Source organism: Phyllobates terribilis, unplaced genomic scaffold (genome assembly GCF_046119375.1).
Source record: "Phyllobates terribilis strain yellow unplaced genomic scaffold, ASM4611937v1 Scaffold_4046__1_contigs__length_65919, whole genome shotgun sequence".
Taxonomy (NCBI): domain Eukaryota; kingdom Metazoa; phylum Chordata; class Amphibia; order Anura; family Dendrobatidae; genus Phyllobates; species Phyllobates terribilis.
Window position 1 is genome coordinate 1 of NW_027366798.1, and position 15,180 is coordinate 15,180.

Consider the following 15,180-nt stretch of genomic DNA (forward strand, 5'->3'; position numbering starts at 1 on the left):
AAGAGAACAAGGACATGGTGGTCGAGAGGAAAAATGTGAATATCTTTTGTCTTGTGTTTCGGTGACCTGATTTTTTAATCCAAACCCAACAATGAATATTGATGGATGCATGAAGCAAAGTGGAGATGAGGACGTAGGGGAGACCGAATTTGAGTTTAAGTGTTTTGTGTTTAAAAGCAATACCATTCCCCACAAACAAAGAACTAACTAGAACGAATAATGAAAACTTAAGGACATATCTCCTTGTCCTATAGGATATAGAAGGAGGTTACCATAATCTCCAAGTGTATGGAACAATTTTACGCGTTTTTGTTTTCCTAACTTGTCTTTTCTATCTCTCCTTTCTAACTTGTTTGAGTTTTAATAATACATTCATCGATCCGTACACTTGATTCCTGCATCTTCCTCAAGTGTTTTCCGGTTTCTTCTTCGGCCTTCCTAGATTTGGCCAATACCTTAGAGGAAGCGGTGGCATGTGTTGTTGTTGAGAGGGCAAAATAACACTCCAAATCCACCGTTGGATCATCATCCAAAAATGAAAATTTATAGTACCTACACAACAAACAAGTGAGTACAATAAACAACAAGGCTGCCTCAAAAATGCCTACCTACCATTTAACCTCCTTCGTCTTTTCCAATAACGTCTTGGCATAAGAAATCACCAATAATGTGCAATTTCCCATCATTCTTAGCGGTGTCGAAACTCCTATGGCGTCCTCCAAAAGGCTCACCCATATACAAACATGCACGACATTGGGAGCGAAATGCCGAAAGCCTTCCCCATGTTGAAAGAGAACAAGGACATGGTGGTAGAGAGGAAAAATGTGAATATCAGGAGCCATAAACGATTTTTGTTTTGTGTTTCGATGACCTGATTTTTTATCCAAACCCAACAAGCAATATTGATGGATGCATGAAGCAAAGTGGAGATGAGGAAATATAGGGGAGACCGAATTTGGGTTTAAGTGTTTTGTGTTTAAAAGCAATACTATTCCCCACAAACAAAGAACTAACTAGAATTAATAATGTAAACTTAAGGACATATCTCCTTGTCCTATAGGATATAGGAGGAGGTTACCATAATCTCCAAGTGTATGGTACAGTTTCACTCGTTTTTGTTTTCCTAACTTGCCTTTTCTATCTCTCCTTTCTAACTTGTTTGAGTTTTAAAGAGATATTCGTCGATCCGTACACCTGATTCATGCATCTTCTTTAAGTGTTTCCTGGTTTCTTCTTCGGCCTTCCTAGCTTTCGTCAATACCTTAGAGGAAGCGGTGGCATATGTGACTGCTGAGGGGCAAGAGAACACTCCAACGCCACCAGTGGATCATCATCTGAAAATGTGAATTTCTCGTACCTACACAACAAACAAGTGAGTAGAATAAACAACAAGGCTATCTCAAAAACGCCTACCCTCCATTTGACTTCCTTCGTCTTTGCCAATAATGTCTTGGCATAAGAAATCACCAATAATGTGCAATAACATGTCATTCTTAGAGGTGTAGAAACTCCTATGGCATCCTCCACAAGGCTCGCCCATAATATAAACATGCACTACATCGGGAGCGACATGCCGAAAGCCTTCCCCATGTTGGAAGAGAACAAGGACATGTTGGTCGAGAGGCAAAATGTGAATATAACGAGCCATAAACGCTTTTTTGTTTTGTGTTTCGATGACCTGATTTTTTCGATCCAAACCAAACAAGAAATATTGATGGATGCAAGAAGCAAAGTGGAGATGATGACATAGAAGAGACCGAATTTTGGCTTAAGTGTTTTGTGTTTGAAATCAGTATCAGTTTTGACAAATAAAGAACTAACTGTAATAAATAATGCAAACTTAAGGCCATATCTCCTTCTCCTATAGGATACCATAATCTCCAAGTGTATGGCACAGTTTTATTCTTTTTTCCTGACTTGAATTTTCTATCTCTCCTTTCTAACTTGTTTGAGATTTAACGAGACATTCATTGATCTGTACATCCTGCATCTTTTTCAAGTGTTTTCTGGTTTCTTCTTCGGCCTTCCTAGCTTTAGAAAATGCCTTAGAGGGAGCAGTGGCATGTGTGGCTGCTGAAAGGACAAGAGAGCACTCCAATGTCACCGGTGAGTCATCATCCGGAAATGAAAATTTCATGTACCTACATGATAAGCAGGTGAGTACAATAAACAACAAAGATTCCCCAGCAATCCCTATCTACCATGTAACCTCCTTCTTCTCCGACTTGGCATAAGAAATCACCAATAATGAAAATACCCGTCATTCTTAGCGGTGGCAATAAAATCTTCAAGCTGGAGTAGCAGACGCCGCCTTTACCGTAGGCAACTGCGATGACATCCTTAATCCCATGAATCTGAAGCGCAGTTGGTGAAAAAAGAAATCAATTGCGTAAGAAGGTACAAGTTGATTGGATTGTTTGACGGAACTGAAGTGAAGCTGCCATCGAGTAGCCAAATGGTAGGCCACCACACGCGACAACTCCGATGCGATGTACACGTCCATGGCAGCATCAATCTCGCTGAAAAATCGTCCTCGATTTCTTGCTTTAGAAGAGGAACATAATTTCTTCGGTGTCGGACCAAGCATCGACCTAGGGTTTGTGTAACACCGTCGACGGGGAGTCGATTGTGAAAATGATATCCTAAAAATTGAAGAGAAGAGGACGACGAATGTAGATCTAATCCTTAGCGAGGGATCGAGAAACGAGTGGGGAGGGCGGTGATGTTAAGAAGGGCAAAGCGAGCTCGCCAGTAGCGATCGAGAGGATGAGGAGAAGGGAGTACTTGAAGAGAGAGAAAATTGAGGAGAAACCCTATTTATATAGGGTTAAAAAGGTAATTAGAAATTAAAAGGGTTATTTGTAAGAAGAAAGTAGAGTACGAATTAGTGGGCCTGTTTTTCTCATTTTAAGAGGAAGAAGTAAAAGGGCCGAAGTTTAAAATTATTGAATAGGTAGTCCAAAAGAAATCCAACCCTTAATAATATAAATGACGACATGATACTCATATGCAGTACATCATTCAGTGAAATATAAGGAGCACTATTCATTCAGGATTTCAGCCTTTTAGTAAAAAAATAAATTTTTTATTTTAATTGATTATTCATGATTTCATAGGATACCATAAACGACTTTTACCAAGATTAAGTATTTTGTAAAAAAAGTATAAATTTCAATACTTTTATATTATTAAATCTTGACAATTATATATGAATGATATTCTAAGATTGAAAAAAGAAAAAAAATCTTAATTGATTCTTCAAATTTTTCATAGAGTATTGTACACAACATGATACTCGTTTAGTAGTGCGCTAATCGTTCTATTGCAAAAGTTGAGTGAAATGAGTGACATGATACTTGTTTAGTAGTGCGCTAATCGTTCTATTGTAAAAGTTGGTTTCCCACTCACTTTATCAAAGCTTTGGGGATCCTGAAGCTAGAAAAGGCTCCTTGAGGAACCCTGTCACTACTTTTGAATCATTAGTCCTGGTAGCCTTTACTTCCACTCACTTGAAACGTAGTCCACTGCGAGTAAGATATAGATATTCACAAATGAGCTAGGAAAGGGGTACCATGAAGTCAATCCCTCAAACATTGAAAATCTCACAAAAGACTAACGACAGTTATGACATCTCATCTCTCCTAGAAATGTTTCCAACCCTTTCACATCGGTCGCACGACTTACAAAGGGCATACTTGTCCCGAAAGATGTGCGACCCATAAAAGTTGGCGTCAAAACATTCCTAATCGTTTTATTAGCCACAAAATGATCCCACAGGCTTCGGATTGACAAAAAGCAAGGATGACTTATACCTCATTGTCCAGAAGACATCGACAAACTACTTGATCAACACAATGCCTCCAAAAGTAAGGGTCGTCCCAAGCGCAGAGGAGGAACTCAGCGCTTTACTTCGTTGATCTTTGCTCAAGATCTCGGAGAACCCTTCTTGAATTAGAGAGTCTGTGATGTCACATACCACAGCTTGAGGTTCGTAGACCGAGGACGGATGCGTAAATGTGCGAACCGGGAGCCAGGAATGAATCAGCATAGAAGATTGTCTCTAGGGGCTCGTCACGGGTGCGGTCAGGATTCGTTGAGCATGCGGTTGAGATACGCTGAATAAGAGGATATGGCATTTCCAGGATGACATCATTCTAACAAAGGAATGTTAACTTAACTTTGGAGGTAAAAAAAGAGTCGTCGTGACGCTCATCGCACATCGAGCTAAGTGAGAGCTCGTCATATGTGATCAATACCGCCTGTGATTTTCTTTTTTCTTCTCTATATGTACTACTTATTATTCAAATGTCACATACTTTATACATTAGACACTTTATATTTCTCGAACTCAATAAAAAGATGGGCTCCCAAACAAACACAAGATATAGGTCGATAATTCCTCGACCTCTCTAAACCCCAAACACCATTCTTCAAGGTTTAAGGAATGGATATGTAACTGTCATGACCAACTATCCATCAATGCTTTGTGCAAATTAGTCAGATGACATATCATTCACAACAACCAACCTAGAAACAACTGTTAAGTGAAAGAATACAAGTTTTGGTATAAAGGAAAACCCAACAATCATTCCCAATTTATTCATGTTCATGGCATAACAGATACAGTCCTCTGCCACAAATCCCCTATTCCTCTATCATCACTGCAAAATCAAGAACTCAACCAATCATTCTAGTACACAACATGTGTGACAACAATAAACCTCACCTTAAAACCACATGAAGAAACAGAAAACATCGATCCAGAAACAGATCGAAAGGGAAAGAAACTGGATCAAAGAATATCAAGCTGTGGTCTTCTTGTTTGGTTCAAACACATTCTTGATCAACGACTCCTTAATGGACAGCATTTCTGGAAACTCACGGCTCAATTTCGAAGCATCAAGCTCATTGTTACTTCTTGGAGCCACAATCACCTTGGCCTGCTCCTCTATGGTGAAGTTTTTGTACGTGAAGGTTGGATCAATATATGTTTTGTACATTTCAAGGATCTCATTATGGCTGACAACACCAGGGTTTGTGAAGTTCCAGATTCCAGTGAGGTTCCTCTTTGCCATCTCTATGGAGATTGGGAGAAGCTCATCTAGAATGGTCATTGAGTTAGGAATGTCAACCACCTTCTCGTAACGGGTAATCTTGGTGATGAAGTTGCGAGGGTTGGATAAGTCGGAAGAGATTGGCATTCTGACCCTCAGTGTGCATACATTCTCATAGTTCTTCAGTAATTCCTCAACCTGTAAGATTTTGTCACACACAAGACAGTATGAGTATAGGGCCTATAGTTCTGTAGCTACTGACAATGGTCAACTCATGTTGTCAACAGAAATCAGAAAAAAAAAAAGATTGTACTTCTTTCATCATAGGCTACAAAGATAGCTTCACCTTTTCATTCATCACTTAATCAAAGTTCAGACACCATTAATTTCATCTTCCAAGCATAAGGGACCACATTTAGATGAAATTGGGTCGTCATAATTAGGCATCAGCCACACATTTAGCTCAAACACTCAAACGACCTTGTATACACACATCCAAATGACTTAAGACTACAAGATCCATCAGATTCACGTATGTCCTCATATTTTGAATGCTATTCTATCTGAGACAATAGAGCAATCGCAGGAAAAGATCCATGATCAAACATTTATCAGCGTGTCCAATCAAGAAATGAAACGTAAGACGAAGTAACTACACAGAAAATCAGAAAGACTCACCATAGCCTTGGTCTTGGAGTAGAAAGAGCCGATGAAATTGGGAGTATCCTCCTCTTTAAAGCCGATGCCAGATCCGAGAGGATGCTCAGAATCATACTCGAAGATGCAGCCGGTAGCATAATTAATCAAGATCAAGCCCTTCTCCCTGCAGACATCAGCTAAGGTGAGCGTTCCAGCGACGTTGGTGCGTATGGTCTCGACCTTGTGCGACTCGCACCAATCGACGTTGGGGCGGCCAGTGACGCCGGCGGCGTTGAAGACGTGCGTGGGAGCCACATCGGCGATATCGGCTTCAAGCGCGCGGCGGTTCTGAAGGCGCGCGGAGCCGTATTGGTAGGAGATGCCCTGAGCCTCGCATAGCTTGCCGAGTAGGCCGCCGATCCAGCCCGTCCTGCCGTAGATCAAGAACTTCAGGGGCGTCTCCGACGAGCCGTTGACAGCGGAAGCCATGTCGGAGGAAGGAGGTGGGAAGGGAGAGAGACAGGTAAGGAGTGAGATCGGATCTTGGTTTCCGTCGTGTGTAAGTTTGGACATGAGGGGGGTCAATTTTAAGGCAGCAACACACAGGGAATGGATGAGGTGTGGGCGAGTGTATTGTACTACTGTGTCGGTGATGCTCAAAGACCGATCCTGTACCTACGCGTGGTTTCCCCCTACATGTAATTAACTCGTTATAAACTTTTAAATTATCGAATCTTTTAACTTTTAAACTACCGAATCTTTTACTACTTTTTAGTGTCATTATTATGTTAATTGATGTATTATACATGTTCATGTTTTGCACGGACCACCTATTAGTTAGATATATTATTGTGGAAGAAAAAAAGATTGTCATGTTATATTAATATTACTACATAAGTGTATTATTTATATTTTCTTTGTAAATGTATTTATATCCGTGAGGGACTACAGGAGTGTAATACGTGTATCATTGTGATATTTTTGTTTTGTTTGTGACAGTATATTATCATTGTGAATACTACATGGAAGAAAATATGTAAATGTTTTAATGAAAGCGTCATCAATACACGATTTGGGGAAGAAAGGTTGGAATGATGATGGGTCAGGATAGAGTAAAGAATGTTGCTTCGTCCCTATAAGAATGAGGGTTAACCGTTCCATTAAAAGAGCATTTAATTTTTTCAATTGAGGTCAATCTTTATATCTGGATGTTGGTGCTCGCACGGGTCATCAGTCACTCTGATGTATTATTTTCTATTCTATGTACTTCTATCCTCGACGAATAAAGAGGATTGTCGTGCTATATCATGTAAGATCAATATCATCACTTGTGTTTTTGTTAGTGAAGGTATTTATATGGGGAGGGACTACACAGCTATAATAGGTGTATCACTCTATTGTTTTTGTTTTTGTTTCTGACGGTTTATCATTATTGTGAATATCCATGGAATAAAAGATACAGAGGCATTAAATGAGGCACCATCACTACACGATCGGAGGAAGAAAGGTTGAAACAATGGTGGGCAAAAAAGGAATGTTGCTTCGCCCTAATAAGAATAAGGGTTTCTGGTACATTAAAAGAGCATTGCTTTCAAATGAGGCCAATCTTTTATATATATATATATTAGCATCTTGGCCTCGTGCTTTGCACGAGGTCAATGATAATAATACCTAGTGATAGTTATCGTGTAATCGAACTATTTTGACAATCTTGATATGTTCTGGCTATCCAGACTTGGCAGTGTCTAACCATAATCCAACATGTTTTGACCTGAAGAAGTTTTTCGACTAATCAACTCGACCTTAATTAAACTCAAATTCGAATGATGCGAAGCCGATCTCTTTAACATCTCTAAATTGGTTGAGGTAGTAATTTAATGTTTTATTGCTCCTTATATATATGATATAGACAGATATAGATTTTTTATAACTTAATATTTCTTTTTATATATTTTATTCCATACATATTGACAGATTTTACTATTTTACAAGAGATGCAGATGACATATATGATTTTTTTGATTGTCTTATTTATCCATCATTGTTTTCATATACAAACCAAACACATTTGATATATAATATTTTTATATTTAATTTATTTTGTTCAATTATTATATGCATAGTTCACACCTTATATTTATTTAATATGATTATAGTTTTTAAATTTCTTGTTAGCGTCACATTTATGTTTCTAATGAAATCATTGATAAATAATTAAAACATACTTTGTCAATCCTTCGGATAAGTTTATTTTATGCAATTTTATGTTTCATTATTCATTTAAAAGAATATTATTTTATGTTTGAACAAGTCTATGTTGATCCCACTTTTGAAGCACTTCATCATAAAATAGGATAAATTGGAATTGTCGACTTGTCCTAAACACATCATTTTATGTGGGACACCTAACAAAAGTCGATCTGACCTGCTCGGTAAAATTTCAACCCAAACCCGACCAGAGAGCCACTTAGACGTGATTGAATCGAAAATTATCGATGAGAAAAAAAACTGACCCTTAAAAGTTAGTTTCACATGTATTTATACGTGGTAAAAGTGTCAAGCAGGTCGGGTTCGCGTCAATCGAGTAGACAAGATTTTTGGGTCAAACAAGTACGGGTCATATCGAATTCTGATTGCGTTTACCCAATGGACTAAGAGTGTCATTTTTAATGATTTTGTATAGCTTTTATAGGAATAAAATAAAAATATAAACATTATATAAAATATTATATAGATTTTTTAAATAATAATATTATTAGAGTTTATAACTAAATTATGTGTAATTATTTTTTATCATGATGACATGTATTATGTGAAATTAATTTTTCAGGCTTGGTTCGGGTCCTTCGGGTTCAACCCCTCGATTTTTGGGTTGATCGAATATTGTATCGATCGAATTTAACTATCTTTTCAGGTCAGGTTGGATTGGGCTCTTGCCAGTAGCGCTCAGGTCAACCCAACGGGTCGGCTTGACTAAACAACTACAAAGAACACTTCCAGTCAAGTACGAGGATACAGGTATATACTTCATCACTGCACTATTAATTGTATGTAGATGCAATCATGTTAGACTTAGGATCTTCTATAAATGTTATTTCTTCTTCACTATATGATTTAATGAATCTCCCACCCTGATTGAGTATAGACCTTCAGGTTCACTTAGAAGATGGTACTACGATCCTTCCGCTAAGTAAATTTGAAGATGTACTGGTAACGGTGAAGGGTCTCACCATCCTTTAGCTAATTTCTATATACTAGATATTCCTAGCAACCTATTTTCTCCTATATTTTTAGGTAGAGCATTTAGGATGACTACTAGTATGATTATTAACGTAAGGGTCAGGATTAATGCATGTGACCTGCCCCCGCCAATTGCAACTCCTTATATGCGGTCATTACATTTTTTCCGAGTTCATCGGAAAGGATGTATACAGATAAAAGGGGTGATATAGTCATGAATCATGATAGTGAGCATGATGATATCTCTGATTTTGTTATTAGCTAGATTAAAGAGGTATAATTGTAAGCAAGAGACAAGATGAGATTATGGTTGCGTATTTCAATCTTATTTGTAAAGAGCCATATGATTATGATGATAATGAAAATGACAATACTGATACTTGTAATGAACATAATCATATAAATCACATAGATCAGTACTACCTTTTAGAGGATGAGACTACCTTAGAACCACTGAATAGGAGGCCCAAGGAATAGCTTCCCTTTTTAGTATATTTGGTGATCTTGTTGAGTCAAATAGGGCATATGAGAGGAGAGAGCATGATGGTTCAGTTCACAAGATTTAGCACACATTCAGAGGAGTTTTGAGCTACATTAGTAGAGTTGTCATCACCTGAGCCAAAGATGAACAACTCACTTATTCAAGGATTTTTACATACAATTATAGAGGGGTAGGGTTAAGATGTTGACGCAGCTGCAAAGTGAAGGTTTTTCACACTAAGTGGAAAATGTAGCTACCAAGAGTGAAGAGTCGACAAAGTTTAGGCCGTTCCCCCGCGCCTTTTTAACAGCTCCCTGCACCCAAGAGACCGACAAAGATTCATCCTTTTCCCACGTGTTAGAGTGTTTTATTGCAACGTCAAAGGAAGATCTCACCCCCCCCCCCAATGGACGTGGGCCGCACATTATACGTCGCGCCCCGCGTTGCCACCAAATCACAAGATTTCTGATTCACCTTCGGAGGAGTATCTACTTAGTTATTTGTTAGGATATTTAGGTTTTATTCATTTCATAATTCATCTGGTAGAATTAGGTAAGTTGGGTCCCCTATATAAGGATCTCTTCTCCCTACGAACCAGGTGGGATTCGATTTCATTATCTTCGCTTTTGTTTCATTTTCTCTTTGTTAATTTATAGTTAGCATAAGGAGCTAAGTTCCACAAAGTTGTTTACCTTTTCTATGAAATCTATAATTGTAGTTTCAGTTTAATAAGTGTTCTTCTATTCATTGTTAATTTGTATTATGTTGATGTGATTGCTTCCATGTTCTTAATTTCATTGTTTCGTATGATTTGATTAGCTTGACAAACTAAATATCATGATTACTGATATAAACTTATAATAGGAAAAATCTTTAATTGTATCTAAGTCTGGTTACGGTCATTGATTAAAGGACGAAGCAATCCACATAGTCATAATTTGTAGATACGCCTATTGGCTCATCTTAGTTATTGAGATTTGTAGATGCGGTGTTTCTTAGCTTGTCTCAAGGACTAAGATTGTAGACTCCTGGTGATGGCTCATTTTGATTGTGCTTATCCTAGGTATAAAACGTGTTCTACATGATTCTGGTAAGTGAATGTAGAACACGGATGTGTCTTTTAGTTGATAGAACAACATAAGAATTAACATGAATATGTGACAAAGAACGTGATGATTTAAACTTGAATGGATGTTATAAATGGATTTGGAAACAGGACAAACCACCAAAATTCTAAGAATCAATAAAAATCAAAAAAAATTTCGTGTTAATCACATAAATCCTACTCTCTCAGGGAATGACTCCTTACTTCTACTAGCTTTATTGTTATTAGAAACTAAGGAATAAATTTACTTTGATAAACCGTGTGTGTGATGACACATGCATGGGGGATTTACATGACCAGGCCATGTCAGCGACCACTCCTTCAGATTTTGTAGTTCCATCCGGCGACAACCTCAAGAATTAAAGCCCTCATCGTCGTCGGTGAAATTTTTGAGTTCTTAGATTTAGGAGGCCGCAATAGCAAGCAACACTCTCTGCCGTGCCCACAATCCAGAATCTCAGCTTTATTTCGGTGCTCACCAAAGCCCATCCGTGCCCGTAGCCGTAGCAATCCTTGAAATTTCGGCAATCGCCGAAAGTGTCCAACGTCGTCGCCGGTTTGAATCTTCAATATTTCGTTACTTTCTCTACTCGGCCTTTTTCTCGTACTTCAATTAGATTACTTTGCGCCGACCATTGAGTTTCGGGGCTGGTCTTAGCAATACTCCACCATAGAAGAGGACCAAGAAAGTGTTCGATCATGCTCACATCCGGGTTCATGTGGCCTTCCAAGACTTTATGAGCACAATGTTCTTCGATGATAACTTCTCAAGAGAGTTATGAATCGATGTTTACTTACAGGAGATGCTCATACATTATGGGCTTGGCGATTTCTATGGATACTTTGTCCCAAATTTTCAAAGTTGGACACGAGAGTTTTTAATGACTCTCAAGGTGGATGCGCAAAGGACGAAGTTGAGATTTCATTTGTCTGGTGCTTCCCACACTTTGAGGATGAAGTATTTATATGAGATCGTTGGTGTGACTTCTCTTCCAACTAAGTGAGACTTGACGACTTGTGGTTTTATTCTACCGGTTCAGCTTACAACACCGCGATCACCGACTACAATTATCAATGGCCGCACCCGTTCCTTTGTCTCACCCATAAGGTGATACGTTTGGCGTTATATGGCCAACCAGAGATCAACAAGATGTCGTTGGCAGATTTAAGAGCAATGTGGACTATGATGCGGAATAGTTTTGCGGTGCTCGATTGGCTGCCATTTTTGTGAAGAGTTGTGAGAAGTATTAGGGAGATATGGGTGATAAGATTTGTCTGGGTGGTATGATTATGCTTATTGGAGATGCTCTTTGACTAGAACTCCCTGAAGAGGAGCCCGTTTCTCGCCGCTTCTGGTTCGACGTTGGTGAAATGAGGGATTTTCACATGTTACATAGTGACCTGGAGTATGTTATGGGTGAGAACGGGAGACAATAGCTACTCGATGTGCATCATTATGTTCTCGGTGACCGAAACGTGCATAGTATCAAGATTCCTAGTCCCGACCCTTTTCCGTTTCTGAGTGATCGATACGAGGATTAGGATTTCCATGCACTTGCTGGGATTTATATGCCTCTCGTTGCTGAGAAGGTGCATGTGGCCGAGAATGTTGACTATGCCCAGCAGGCCTATGAGCGAGTTGACAATCTGGATCAACGCTTCACAGAGTATACTTTGATCCAGGACCAACACTACACCGACGACGTTGTAAAAAACTCACTACGTTTAGCACGATGAGCAGATGGCTAGCATGATACAGTAGATGCAGAACTGTGACACTTTTGCTAGGTCTCAATATTCGGGATATCCACCACCACGAGCTCAATAGTAGCGGTATTTTCTATTCCCCCCTTGTTTATTAGATTTGTCTAATATTCACATTGAGAACAATTATTACTTTAAGTGGGGAGTTATTATATTTGCTATTTATGTTTCTCTATAAATATGAAAAAACTAATAAAAGAGAAAAAAAAATGACTAGAGCCAAAATTAAATCATGGGATGATTGAAAACCTTTCGGGAGTGCTCAGGCAATAAGCAGGTAATCTGGCTGGCATTAGGCCTGCTAATATGAGATTTTGGAGAGACGTGAGGTGAGTGAGATTATTTTTATGAGAGTGTTAAGTGAAAACCCGAGAGGGTGCTTAAGCAAGAATTAGACTGAAAAGAATTTGAGTCTTTTAGAATGTTCTTTTTCACATTTTGGCACCAGAGACATAAGTGTATGAAGTATAGGAGCGTTTCGGGTAGGATTTCACTTGGAGCTATAAGGTTTAGATTAATTTCTATATTATTTTTACCTCTCATTTTGAGCATTTGTGATATATCTCTTTGGTGAATTTTTTTGAGCTTAGTCGAATTATCTATGAGGATTTTGACCACCATTTCTTGTGGAGATTTTCAGTGCACACTTGATGATGGTATGGAGTAGATTCTAGGATTACATTTCATTTAATGGTGTTGGAAGCATATTATTGTGGTTGTGTTATGCAGATTTTTCCTTAGGAATTGGTGGCTGAGTTTGTGTTTGTTGTGGATGGACATTATCTAGTGGAATAGGACATTACTTCGTGTTTGGAGTGGAGATGAGTAGAGATGGAGTTTAGGTTGTTGATTTTTTATTTTACTTACAAGAGATTTTAAAGATTTTATTTAAGCATATTGGTCATGGTTACATGAGTTTGTGATGATGATATTTTGGTTGTGACTAAATTTGATGTTATTGAGAGCATTTAATGTTTAGAGTTTAGAGATCTTATGTACAAGTTGGGTTGGTATGGGAAAAGAGCTTATAGCTTGTTGATTCTATGTGAGTGACTTTGTACTTTGGACTCTACATAAGTATTATTGTCAGATGAGTGGTAGCCTGATTCCACTCGAGACAAGTAGAGTTCAAGCGTAGCGGAGTTTGATGTACACGTCTACAATGGGTATAGTAGCATAGTTTTAGCATATATTTAGTGCTATGTTGAGCTTTATTGTTGTATATTTGGTGCGTATCACTTTACGACCATATATACCTTATTATGATGCTTTATGGAGGTTTAGAAGAGAAGAAAAGAATGAAGAGGAAGACGAGCTGACTGAAGATCAAGAAGGAGCCAAAGACTGATCTCTCGGTGGTGCCCGCCTATGCCATTTTCAGCGTCCACCATTGGATTTCCAGGATGTTTCCCACGCACAATCAACGTCGGTTGTTGATCACCTAGCGGTGCCCACTGATCGCTACAGATCCGAGATGTGAATTTTCCTTAGTTTCTACTTTTTCTAATACTTTCATGGTCGAAGTTTGTTAGTTTTCTGGATTCACTTTGTTATTAAAATATTATAGTTTAGGAGATTGATTCGAGGATTTTGTTAAGTGGTTATTAATAGGCTCTTTTCAATATCTTCTAGGATCACCCCTTTCAACATTATCAAGCAGTTTGAGTGTTACGTAGAGTTTTTCCTGGAGATCAGAGCTTTCATTTCAAGACTTTGCTTTGTTATCTCTTCTATGGAGAATTAATTTTTTTTATCTTAGTAGAGTTAGTGGAGGTATTCAGTTGGTATATGTTGTGAGTTTATCCAGATTATTCCTATGCTAAAGTTGTATGCTTTTTTCTTGATCTGAATTGTTGATTGAATTATTAGTTGAGTTCTAGATTGATCACCTAGGATTGAATTGATTATTTCATAACACTAGGATAGATTGTGTTGTTAGTTGCTTTATATTTCTCTGAAGCAAACATATCATGCTAGTATTGGTATGAGCTAAGATTTATATGTATGGTAATGAATTATAGCATAGGCGCTTTGCTATTTCTGTATCCTGGTGTTCTTAACATTAATGCCTCCTTTATTTTAAATCATAGGCGTTCGTCGTGGTTAACTAATTAGGACATAACTAGTATGCTTTGTTTGAGGTGCTAGTTAATTCGTATACTAATATGAACAATTTGCGTAAAAGTTTAATCTCGTATTTTCTACGATCATCATCACAGTTGAATACTGAAACGCAACTTTACAAAGACTCATTCCATATATTTATTACTCGTTCTTACCATTTTTCTAGTGATTAGAATTACAAAAAAGCCTTTATTATCAATTGAATTGTTTAGTACAAATCATTGCAAAAGTTGATAAGCCTCCTATGGGATTCAACCCTTACTTTTCTAATATTTCTACTAGTTAGGTTTTAGGTCAGTTAGGTACAATAATTGGTGAGATTACTTGTCTCACAAACTTTGCATCAATGTGCTTTTGTTTGCCTATGAAACGATTGGGAAAAAGTTGTGTTACCAGCCCGCCATTGTGTCGGGCAGTTGATCTATTTTGGGAAGCATGAATCGGTCTTTTGGACATGCCTTGTTTAGGTCGGTGAAGTCCATCCATACTCTCCAATCACCGGTCTTCTTTTTAACTACGAGTAGGCGCATAAGACACTCATCAGGGAAGGCGGTGTGGATCTGTGTCTGCGAGGCGTTCTCCTCATGGATAAGTCTACTAAGGTGTTCAGCAACAAGATTTTCAAGACCTATCTTGTCCTTGATCTCAATGTCAAATTGACTCACAACGAGATTCCACTGAATCAATCTAGGCTTGGTGTCAATCTTTTCCATCAAATAACAGAGTGTTGCATGGTCATTATAAATAATAACCTTGGTACCTAGGAGGTACCG

The 15,180-nt window shown here is 38.2% G+C and overlaps 1 protein-coding gene across 1 annotated transcript; it reads right to left on the reverse strand.

Annotated features, from left to right (window-relative positions):
• Nucleotides 1-4,802: 4,802 nt before the first annotated feature.
• On the reverse strand, nt 4,803-6,182 carry LOC141248754 (uncharacterized). The gene is made up of 2 exons (XM_073669438.1): nt 5,733-6,182; nt 4,803-5,252 (listed from the first exon to the last, which is right to left on the reverse strand). The coding sequence occupies exons 1-2, from the start codon at nt 6,180-6,182 to the stop codon at nt 4,803-4,805; spliced, it is 900 nt and encodes a 299-aa protein (XP_073525539.1).
• Between the last annotated feature and the right edge of the window lie 8,998 nt (nt 6,183-15,180).

Coding starts and splice junctions, on each gene's coding strand:
- LOC141248754 (XM_073669438.1), bottom strand. CDS start 6,182: ATGGCTTCCGCTGTCAACGGCTCGTCGGAGACGCCCCTGAAGTTCTTG. Junction 5,253..5,732: donor ACTCCAAGACCAAGGCTATG/GTGAGTCTTTCT, acceptor AAAATCTTACAG/GTTGAGGAATTACTGAAGAA.